Source organism: Rattus norvegicus, chromosome 17 (genome assembly GCF_021556685.1).
Source record: "Rattus norvegicus strain SHRSP/BbbUtx chromosome 17, alternate assembly SHRSP_T2T, whole genome shotgun sequence".
Classification (NCBI taxonomy): Eukaryota; Metazoa; Chordata; class Mammalia; order Rodentia; family Muridae; genus Rattus; species Rattus norvegicus.
In genome coordinates this window covers 79,953,235-79,965,263 of record NC_141550.1, presented here as the reverse complement: position 1 = coordinate 79,965,263, position 12,029 = coordinate 79,953,235, and the positions used below count along the sequence as shown (strand labels likewise).

At 48.0% G+C, this 12,029-nt stretch overlaps 1 protein-coding gene across 5 annotated transcripts in view; it reads left to right on the top strand.

Moving 5' to 3' along the window:
- Positions 1-1,906: 1,906 nt before the first annotated feature.
- Positions 1,907-12,029, top strand: part of Ccdc3 (coiled-coil domain containing 3) — a 100,667-nt gene continuing 90,544 nt past the window's right edge. For 4 of the 5 annotated variants that reach the window (NM_001432312.1, XM_087591368.1, XM_087591369.1 and 1 more), the window contains 2 exon segments: positions 1,907-2,444; positions 5,372-5,546. In NM_001432312.1, the coding sequence (NP_001419241.1) occupies positions 2,071-2,444; positions 5,372-5,546 (549 nt within the window). In that variant the 5' untranslated portion in view covers positions 1,907-2,070. 5 annotated transcript variants of the gene reach the window in all.

The window sequence follows — 12,029 nt, the reverse complement described above, 5'->3', positions numbered from 1 at the left end:
CTGTCTTATACTTCCTTCCGCTTGGGACTTTCATGAGGTTTGTGAAAATAAAGCCCAGTTGGATCAGCGACAATAGTCTAAGCTCATGTGACCCTCATGACATCTGAAGAGCGCCAAATCTGACAACTGGGTAACACCGCCTGAAGTCTCTTTCAGTGTCTAAAAATGCCCCAAGCCTTCCCTCAGGTTTCTTCCACCCCATCTTCCTTCTAAGCCCCTTCTGCGACATTTGGGGTTTGTAAAAGCTGCCTGTCAACACCTGAAGCCACCCCAAGCAGTCAGTCGCAAAAGGGACGGTCCAACCAGGGTTTCAGGACTCCCTGAAGGGCTGGGCCTGTGAGCTGCGGCCAGCCTTTACTCTCCTTCCACTGCTGTAGAGTCTCTTCTCATTGTCCTAGGACTGCTCTTCTCTCTAGGTCCTGGAACCACTCCTGATTCCAAACCTGCAAACCCCAATGAGAAGCTCCAGAAGTCTACCATTTTAAGGGCAACTTTGCTTATAAATCTGTTGTAAAAATGCATTAAATACAGTGTGCATATTATGATGATATATAGATAACACCCACAACATAAATATATGATAAATACACTTACAAACAGGCATCTTATTTTCTTCCCTTCTCTCTCTCTCTTTCTCTCTCTCTCTCTCCTCCCCTCTCCCTCTCTCTCTCTCTTCTTTCTTTCCTTCACCCCTTCCTTCCTTCTTTCCTTTCTTTTTTTGGGGACAGTTTCTTTAGCCCACGCTGGACTCGAAGCTCTCCATGAAGTCTCCCTATGTAGTGGAGAACAGCTCTGAACTTTGATCTTCCTGCTTCCATCTCCCAAGTACTGTGTGTTTGCCACAGGGCCCATCTGATGAAGGGATGGGGCTGCAGATCAGACTCAGGGCACGATGCTCGCCCTGCAAGCATTCTGGTCACGGAGCTACACGCTCAGCCCCCTTGTGATTTATTCTCAGTACACCAAGAATAGCAAAATGGAGACTGGGAACTTTTGAGGGTTTTGGTCTCTTCCATTTCACCCTCTAACTAGGGAAAAGCTTTTTTTTGAATTTACAGATGAATTTGCTTCCCAGGTGTAGGGCTTTCCGAATATGGAGCTGTATAAAGCAGCTAAGTTTAAACCAGTCCGTCAGTCAATCGATCAATCCATGAACACGACTTTTCAAATCTTTATGGGAACTCTTTTAACATCTTTATTACAGAAAACTCTCTCTCTCTCTCTCTCTCTCTCTCTCTCTCTCTCTCTCTCTGTGTGTGTACATGATAGAGATGAGAGGGAGAGGGGAGGAAGGAACAGGGGAGGTAGGGGAGGAAGGAAAGATGAGGAGAGGAGGGGAGGATGAGGGAGAGGGGGAGGAGAAGGAGAGGAAAGGGGAGAGGAGGAGAGGGGGACGGACAAGAGAGGAGGAGGGGATAATGAGATGAGGAGAAGGGAGGAGCAGAGAAAGAGAAGGAGAAAGGGAGGGAGAGAGGAGAAGGGGGAGATATTGTTTTAATGAAGTTCTGGGAAGAGAAAATCAGATTTGATTTCGATGTGCTTTGATTCTAAATCACTTGCGTAGAAAACTTAAAGACTTACTCAGAGTGCTCCATCGTGCAAATTGAGAGCAACGGGCGCGGAGTACCTGCGTAGGGAACAACTCTTTACTCCTGGCAAGCTCTGACCTAACCCATAGAGGCGCGCTACAAACCAACTGGGTCTGGCGGTCAAGAGCTAGTTCGCACGTCTCGTCACCCTGGAGTCCCAGGGAGCAGGGGTCGGTCCCTTCCTTCCCCGAGCTGTGCAAGGGCCGGTTGTCGGGTTGGCGGACTCCCCGCCCCTGCCGCGGTCCACGCCCCAGTCCCCGCCCGTCCCGTCGCGTCCTCTCGACCCTTTTAAGCGTGGCGGGGCGAAGACCGGGGGCATGGTGATCCCGGCGGTAGAGCTAGCGGCGCACCCAGCTCTCCCGAGCGCGTGCAGCTGAGCGCCCAGGCCGCGGTTCCCGGACTGGCGCTGCGGGCTCCCCGGCTCCTCGCTGCCCCCGGCACCCGGCGGGCCATGCGCCCGGGCTAGAGCGTAGCCGCCGGCATGCCGCTCCCGCTGCTGCTCGCCGCGCTCTGCCTCGCCGTCTCCCCGGCGCCCGCGCGCGCCTGCCAGCTGCCGTCGGAGTGGAGACCCCTGAGCGAAGGCTGCCGCGCCGAGCTGGCCGAGACCATCGTGTATGCCAAGGTGCTGGCGCTGCACCCCGAGGTGCCCGGCCTCTACAACTACCTGCCGTGGCAGTACCAAGCTGGAGAGGGAGGGCTCTTTTACTCCGCGGAGGTGGAGATGCTGTGTGACCAGGCGTGGGGTAGTATGCTGGAGGTGCCCGCCGGCTCCCGGCTCAACCTTACAGGTCTGGGCTACTTCTCCTGCCACTCCCACACGGTGGTCCAAGACTACTCCTATTTCTTCTTTGTAAGGTGAGCCTGTCACCATCGGCCGGTCAGGAGCGCTCCTGGGGGCCCGCTTTCGCCCTTCCCCCCAAACTAAAACATGCCTTAGGCTTTTTAAATTTTCTCCTTGCTCTGTCCTTTATGAAGATCCTGACCACCCCTGGCTAAAGATGTTTAAGATACAGCGATGCTTTTGGAGTTATATACACAGACCGGGGGTTAAAGGCAGCGCTGGGATCACACGCTCATGCTACCCACACGCAGCTATCAAATTGTTTTCCAATCACCCATTTGACGTTTTGAGAAAGATGCCCTTTGCAATCAGCTGTTGGGATCCTTTCTGGCTTTGAACTTCTGGAGTGTAAGTTTTCGAGCCAGTTCTCTCAGAGTCCACTCTCACGCTCCTCCCCTCCACTATTTCTCATCTGCATAAAAGTGAGAAGGAAATGGTGAGAGAAGCTCGAGGGAAGCAGCTGGGGAAGTCCTGTCGTTAAATGTACTCACGCTCTCCTTTCTTACCCACCTCAATGGCAGAAAGCAGCTCCGCCCCCACGCCCCTCCCCCTCGCCCTCCACGCGCTGTACCTGCTGCCCCGTGATTCAACTCAGCAGAGCTTTACAGGGAGCCTGCTAACGCGAAAGGTACAGACCCCCAGTCACAATGCGTTGAAGAGTGCAGAGGGGCAATAGGCTATGTAGACACCACCAATCTTGTGATGCGTTCCACTGAGGTTGGCTTATGATCAACAGCAAACCCATCTGTCCCTCCCAAATTCAGTTCATTTTTATTGCCTACTGCATTCGACCTAGATCACAGGTAGAAAACAGCAGGTGGATACCCAATCTTGTGGGTTGCTTCTAATGCAATCAAGATGGGTCTGGAACAGCGGAAAGAGAGGGGCGGGCATGGGATTTTAGCCAAGTTTTAAGACGGTCAGTGATTTAACCCAAAGGTTTATGATGATGGGTAAGAGTCTCAGTCTTACCAGTTGTAGAACAGCACCAAGGTTCTTGGGAATGATTCTGACCGCGGGCTGCAGGTTTATTTTTGAAGTCTCTTGAGAAAGAAATGGTAAGCGACGCTGGAGGGGACCCATAGGCTCAAGACCACATGTGTTTTCCATTGAAGGCAGGCTAAGTTTAGAGCGCGCTCTGCTTTCTGTTGGCTTGAGCTTCTTAGCCAGATTAGGTTGATTTCTCTTCTCTTCTTTTCTTCTTTTCTGTAATTGTCTGGAAACTATAGTTTCTAAATAAAGTCAGCCAGAACTGTGAGCGTGCCTTTTCTTGAAACGGAGAAGTCTGAGTTGGTGGCCTTCTCGTGTTTTTATTTAGGGGAAACACTGAAAGCCCAGCTATAAAACAACTGACACCGCTGAATGGAAGCTCAAGAAAAGAGCAGGCAGTGTTGGGTTTTTGCTTATTATTTAATTATTTAATTATTCTTTTTTTTTTTTTTTTGGTTCTTTTTTTCGGAGCTGGGGACCGAACCCAGGGCCTTGCGCTTCCTAGGCAAGCGCTCTACCACTGAGCTAAATCCCCAACCCTTAATTATTTAATTCTTTAATCACAACATGGTCCAGTGACCGTGCGGTGGCCAGCCAATGTTTTCTTCTTTTGCGATGATCTGTTGGCAGAAAGTCACACAATGCTGTGACAGACTGCCTTTTCATAGAGCTGACTGTCTTGCCTTGAAGTAGGCTAATAACTGCACACAAAGCATTCCTCCTCTGGACTGGCCTTGCTCTGCCTCCTGTTCACTACCTGTGACTGCTCAGTGGAAAGGAGGGAGGGGTTATTTTGTCTCATTCCATGGCTGTGTGGCCCTGTGCACTGAGGCGGGTGGTTATGGTTATCCACAGGCAGAGGCTCTTCACCTCGTGGCAAACAGGAAGTAGAGAAGGAATATAGAAAGGGGCCAGAGCAGGATCTAGCCCCCAAAGCATACACCATGTGATTTATTTCCTGCGGGTAGATCCAACCTCCTGAAATGTCCCACCCTAGTTGGGTATCAAGGTTGAAACAGAGAGGAAGGGGAACATCTCACATTCAAACTGCAACCCTTAGGTTATAATTCCCACCTCTTTTTTTTCCTTTCTATTTCTAATAGGCATTTTACACTTGAGCATATGAAAATGTTTGCCAATATTTGGACTGCATTCGCTCTGTGCCAAGTTCTTCATTATCCTTGTGTGTGTTGGATGTGTGTTATGTGTGTATGTGGTGCATACACTGGAGTATGTGCAGATGCAGAGGCCAGAGGAAGACACTGGAATCGTCCTCTATCGATCTCCACCTTCTTGCCTTGAGACAGGGTTTTTCATTCACTTGGAAACTTGCTGTTTGGGCTAGCCTGGGCTAGCAGGCTCTTGCGACCTGCCTGTTCCTGTCTCCGTGTTGGTGTTACTGGCATGCACATCCATGGCTGGCTTTATACGGGGGGTGCTATGGATTTGACCTTGGGTCCTCACCCTTGATCAGGAAATGCTCTTACCCTCTGAGTCCCATTTACAGTTTTCCAGTGTAATTCCCGCGACATTACCAAGACAGTATATTCCACCACAGTCTTCTCATAGCAGACAGGGAGACGATGGTGCTTAAAGAAGAAATTTGTTCCATGTCCTGACCATGGTGTAGCAGTGAGACTTGAATCCAGGCCACATTGCAACTGCTGTCTGCTCACCAGGAAGCAAAGGGGCACTATGACAAATGGGAAGTAGACAGGCAGGCAAGCACACATCTCCCTTCCCTCTTGTCTAGACTCCTTTCTTTAGAAAACCTTAAGCTAGACTCAAGCAGTGCAAAGTGGAATGTTAATGGAAGAGGTCCCTTCCCGAGGACCACGCCGGAATTCATGGTGACATTAATGAGACCATCTCTGTCCTTTGTAAACCAAACTGAAGCTGGCCCATCTCCAATAGGCTCACCTACATTTCTGCTTTGACCCTTCCCCCTTAGGATGGATGAAAATTACAATCTCTTGCCACACGGAGTCAATTTCCAAGACGCCATCTTTCCAGACACACAGGAGAACAGAAGGATGTTTTCCAGCCTGTTCCAGTTCGCTAACTGTTCCCAAGGGCAGCAGCTGACTACATTCTCCAGTGACTGGGAGATCCAGGAAGACAACAGGGTAAGAACTGGCTACAGTCTGCGACTTGGCGAAAACAGTAGTGTAGTCATATTGTCTATGAAGATACCGTAGCATGATCGAAGGCGTCAAGAATGCAGTTCCAAATTAGGTGTCCTCCTGTCTCTCTCCCAACTTGGCACAGCGCAAGTGCAGTGCAAATATTGGTGGACATTATTGCATGCTCAAGGGTAAAGTGCTTGTTAGAAATAGAAGTTGGAAAAAGGCGAGAGCTATAACCTAAGTGTTCCAGTTAGAATTTGACATGTTCTCCTTCCTCTCTGTTTCAACCTTGGTACCCAACCAGGGCGGGAGGCTGTGGAAGTTTCGGAAGATCCATCTACCTGGAGGAAATAAATCACTTGGGGTGTGCCTTTGGGACTGTAGCCTGCTGTGGCTTGTCCCTATACTCCTTGTCTGCTTCCTGTTAGCCACAAGCCAATCTGCCCACAGGCTTTGGATGCCCAAGAGTTGGGCTTAATAAGGAGTTCTTCACAAAGCAGGAATGAGATGGGAAGAAGGCACACGCGCTTCAGGTTCCCCTTCTTCAAAACAGAGACAAAAGTCAAAGCCATATTGTGTACTCATTTGATTTAAACTCTTGGCATAGTGCTTAAGAGTTTTCAATGTGTGTAAGCCATTATGACTATTCTTGTGACTGACAGTCTGAGACTGTAGGGCAGTAGTTCTCAACCCACGTGTGGGAGTGTCTAACGGCCATTTCACAGGGGTTGCATATCAGATATCTTATATGTCAGATGTCTACATTATGATTCATAACAGTAGCAAAATTACAGTAATGAAGTAGCGACAACATAATTTTATGGTTGGGGTCACCGTAACACGAGGAACTGTGTCAAAGTGTCACAGCCGTAGGGAGGTTGAGAACCACTCATTTAAGGAATTTTCTTGGAAGCAAAGGAAATGAAGTAAAAGAACTCTCAGAGCTAATATTCTGTGCTTTAAAAAATGTGATTTTTAGATTTGTTTTGTATGTGTGAGGATTTTTCTTGGATGTATGTATGTACGCAATACATACTGAGGAGGTTAGAAGATGTCTTAGTCAGGGTTTTACTGCTGTGAACAGACAGCATGATCAATGCAAGTTTTATAAAGGACAACATTTAATTGGCGCTGGCTTACAGGTTCAGAGGTTCGGTCCAGTATCATCAAGGCAGGATCATGGCAACATGCAGGCAGGCATGGTGCAGTAGGAGCTGAGAGTTCTACATCTTCATCTGAAGGCTGCTAGTGGAAGACGGACTTCCAGGCAGCTAGCATGAGGGTCCTAAGACCACGCCCATGGTGCACACCTACTCCAAAAGGCCACACCTCCGAATAGTGCCACTCCCTAGCCAAGCATTTACAAACCATCACAAAGAGGGTGTTTGAGTCCCTGGAACTGGAGTTTTTGGATGTTTTTGGGCCATCATTACGTCCTGGCAATCAAACCCCTTCCTCTGGGTGCTCTCAACTGCTGGGCCTCCACTCCAGCCCTACTTCATGATTTTTAAAGTGATACTCCCTTTAAAGCTCACAGAGTACCTCAAACTGTTGTATTAAGTAAGGGTTAAGATTACTCTGATTATGGAAATATAAAGGGATCTCCCAATCTGAGCCAAATGCCAGTGAAGGGGAACTTTTAGGAATTGTCGTTTTTTTCAAACATTGGCGGTTACCACAATGACCCTGATGAGATTCAGTCAAGACAGGGCTGTGGGCTGCTGGCCCATCACTCCCTGTCCTCTATACAAAGTAGATTTGAAGTGAAGTGATCACTATCTGAAGACAGATATCAGATATCAATATCACTATCAGATATTCGTCATCTTCAGCTCAGGGATCCCTGGCCTCAAGAGCCATTCTCTTACTCTCACAGAGAAGCTGTGCCTGTGATGGGCAAGGCTACCCAGACAAACGAAGTTACTCATCAGACTTTCCACACCGTGAGGTTCCTGGCATAGTTCTGCCTTGTGGACAGCAGTCTAGCGTCGTCTTGCTTTCCCCCCATGCTTTCTGAGAGTCTCCTTAGGCTCATCAACCCGTGTTTTGTTGCAGCATGGTCCTGAGAACCTGCTCTGTTTTCTCCTCTTCCCCTCTTCTCTGTGAGTACAGATATAGGTGTGTGCTGGTGCACTTGCCTGTGTGGATGGGGATACACGGAGGCTAGAAGATTACTGGCCCGATATTAGTTACTTTCCTATCGCTGTGCTAAAACACTGTGACCAGGACAGTGTTTAATTAAGCTTAGGGTTCTAGAGAGTTAGCGTTCATAATGGGCAAGGCAAAGGCATGGTGGTAGGAAGAGCTGAGAGGTATCTTGATCCCAAAGCAGGAGACCGAGAGAACTGGAAATGGTACCAGGCTTTTGGAATCTCAAAGCACACCCCTCTTGATACACTTTCTCCAACAAAGCCACACCTCTCAATCCTTCTTAGACAGTTCTACCTGCTGGGAACATGAGCTTGTGGGGGCCATACTCATTCAGGTCACCCACTCCGCTCCTTTGTATTTTGAGACATGGGTCTTTTACCGATGTGGAACTCACCTAGCAGGCCAGGCTGACTGGCCATCAAGGCCCAGGTGTCCCTGCCATGTTTGCTTCTGCCATGCTGGAATTAGAGGGGTGTGCCATAATGTCTAGCTTTTTACCAACTGAGCTTTCTCTAGTCCTGGTTTCCTGTGTGTGTGTGTGTGTGTGTGTGTGTGTGTGTGTGTGTGTGTGTGCGCACGCGTGTGCACATGTGAGTGCACATACACTCTTGGGCAGTATCTTTTATTGAACCTGGAAGTAGACTGGAGTTGCAGTAAATAATAAAAAGGGGCATGTAACTCAGTTCTTGCACAGACCCTGCGGTCGCTCCCTCACTAATTCTAGCTCTGGTAGGCCGTTGAACCTAGCGATAATTTATCTCATCCACTCTACGCTGACCCCAAGTACTTTCTGACCTGAGCAGTCCTCAAGCTGGTCCAGCGAGGCACCCTGCCAAGCCACCCCACCCTCCCTCACAGCTCCCTTGGTGGGTTGCTACCACGTCCAGTATACACATCCCAATTCTGTGGTGGGCCCAGTGCGTCCCACCACCATACATTTTTCTTGAACTCAATTAAGTTGCCGCATGAAAGAACACACCACACAATAACCTCTGATCCAACTGATAAGATATAATTTGCCCATCCAGACAGCACAAAATCCTGTACACACCCATCCCTTAAAAATATTCATTTCAACCTGTATCTAGGCGCAGAGAAGAATCTTAACATCTGCCGCCATGTTCTCTCAGCTCCTCTCTTGTCTTATCCCTCCCTTCTCAAACCTCTGTTCCCACCTCCCTTCCTCCTCATCCAATGACAGGTCTTATTTTATCTTGTCTGCCTTCTCCTGCATAGTGACATAAGCCTACAGACTGGCAGTCATCAAGCCTGAAATATCTTCCTATCTCTCCCCCCACACCCCCTGCACTGGGAGTTAGGGATGAGTATGCTTCTCACACTTCTTACATGGGTAGTGGAGATTTGAACTCAGATCCTTGTGTTTATGCAGCAAGCTCTTTTACCCATAGAGCCACCTCCCAGTTCCTGATTCTCCCTTCCTATTTTTATTGTTCCCTACTTCACAGATGTCACATAAGACGCACTCAAGCCTCAGAATCCCAAACTCCAGTCACCTACTCTCTCAGGAACGTGATTAGCTTAGTTTTGGTTTACTTTGTGGGAGCTTTGCATATGTTTGTGATCCACAACAGCAATGGATTTGTGTTAAGAGATCAGACATTACTCCACAAAAGCTTAAGGGGCTCAGCCTTAAAACTCTTCAGCTGCATGACTTATGAGCCTTTTGCTCACACGATGAAGCTATTAACATTTGTTTGGAATTAGACTTTCCAGCATTGAAAACGGGAGAGGATAAAACCACAAGGCCACACAGAATAGCTTCAGTGTGAAGGCAGCTCTATTTCTGCTGGTCAGATGCTGCTCTTGGGAGAGAGCTTTTCCCCTTTAGTGACCCTGGCCTCTTAGATAATGGAGTGGGAGGGTGGTGCTGGACATATGGAGGAAGAGTAAATCTGAGGGGTGTGTGTGTGTGTGTGTGTGTGTGTGTGTGTGTGTGTGTGTGAGAGAGAGAGAGAGAGAGAGAGAGAGAGAGAGAGAAAGAGAGAGAGAGATAATCATTCTAGAATGCTACCTGATACTTAGTCAATTTTAAGGTTTTATTTGGAGCACTCACAATCCCAAAAGCCTTTTCTTCATTCCATTATTATTCTCTGCCCTCTTTGACTTCGATGAAAGTGTCTGTCCGTCTGTCTGTCTATCCATCCATTTATCTATTCACCCATTCACCCATTTGTCTGTCTGTCTGTCTGTCTAGTGTGTCTGTGTACATACGTGTGTGTGTGTGTGTGTGTGTGTGTGTGTGTGTGTGTGTGTGCGCGCGCGCGCGCACATCTATCAGAGTCTCATGATGTGGATTCCAAGGCTGGTCTTGGACTAGGTCAAGCTAGTCTCAAATTCCCAGTCCTCCCAGGTCAGCATCCTAAGTGCTAGAGTGGAAGGCATGTGCCATGGTCCCTAGCTGTTAATTCTTTTAACATTTTAACCTAAGGACCGGGGAAGCTGGCTGAGTGGGTAAAAGCACGTGCTGCATATTGTGTGCCTGCTAGTGGGAGGCCTAAAGGAACATGTTTGTTTCTTTCTACAACATCAACAGTTTGTTGCATAGGAATAAACTCTCACCATCCAGAGGTTTCAACGATAGCAACTTGACAGATGATCAGATAATAAACACCACACACAGTAGGTATACATGCATACATGTTGTTTATAGAAGGAACACGGGTTAAAAATGTGAAAAGCATCAGAAGTCGGCTGCGGGAGTCTAGGCTGATAAAGCTATAAGCCAGAACAGCTGAAGTCAGGATTTGAGAGCAGGACTGTAGAGTTGAGCTGTTTGGTGAAAGTCTGGGTCTGAGTGCAGGAAGCTGCAGTATCCTGATTTAGTTTCCATTGCTTTGGTAAAGACCAGGACCCAACACAACTTGGAGGAGAAAGCATTTATTTCATCTTACAACTTACAGGCCATCACGAAGAGAAGTCGGGCAGGAACCTCAGGGCAGGAATCGCAGCAGAGGCCACAGTGGCAGAACAGTGTTCATCGTTGTGTTTCCTATGTTTTCCTCAGCTTCATTTCTTTTACCATCACAACCAGGGATGGCACCCCCTCCCGCCCCCCGCCACAGTGGGCTGGCCCTCCTTCATCAACCACAAGCCAAGGGAATACCTTACAGACTTGTCTGCTGGTGGCGTCTTCTCAACAAAGGTTCCCTCGACCTAAATGACTCTGATTTGTGGAAGGAGACAAAACCCAGCATGGGCTGTTTCAGGTCCAGATTCACATGGGTGAATGGGTGGACAGGCAGGCAGTTGTGTTGGCTGAGTTAACAGAGGGGTCCCCAGTGGAGCTGAAGCTCCAGGGAGATTGGGGAGTTCTCTGGTTGTTGATCCTCGATGTACAAGTAGGTTAAACTCTGGTAAAACCTTTTGCTTTTGTCTGGTGTGTTTAATGAGTTCTTAGGTCTGGTTCCCCTGATAGGATTTTAATATATTCATATGCTTCCACAGTCTGAATTCACCCCAAACAAATATATAGGGTGACTCCCTTTACTTCTGGTCGTTTATCAGTCTGCGTTGGATGGGGGGGTGCCTGGAGGACGCTCAGTATGTGTGTCTACATAGGGGTTGCAGTCATCCTTTCTCAAAGTGGCATAAAAAAAATCTTAGGGCAACACACAGGTTGATAAATCACTGCTTTATACCACATGGGGTAATTCATCTCAATATCATACAAACCTAAGGGCCTGAGTCAGGACCCTCAGAACCCACACAAAAGCCAGACACAGTAGTGTAGCTATCTAATCCCAGCACACTCCTACTGGGAAACAGGAGGCAGAGACAGGGTAAATTTTACAAACTCTTCAGTCAGTTTGTCTGGCATAGTCAGTGGAGATAAACCCTGTCTCAAATGGGGTTTACAAATGAGGTTAGGCAAGACCTAATACCTGAAGGCCATCTTTAGACCTTCACAAGAATACCATACATGGGAGTGCACGTACACACACACACACACACACACACACACACACACACACACACACACACACGGGAGCGGGGAGAAGAGAGAGAGAGAGGGAGAGAGAGAGAGAGAGAGAGAGAGAGAGAGAGAGAGAGAGAGAGAGAGGGAGAGAGAGAGAGAGAGAAAGAGAGAGGAATAAACACACACAATATTTAACTTAGAATCAATATATTCACTTTTAAAAATTCTACTGTGAACCTTGAGTCTTTCTCTGTATTGTGGAGTGATTCAAATGGTTGCTTAGAGTGATTCAAATGGTTGTGTGGACGAAGAGTTTCAGGAAGAGTGACTGGCACTTCCTTCCTTCCTACCTAAACAAACCACAGAACAAACAACAAACACAAACTGAAAAGAAG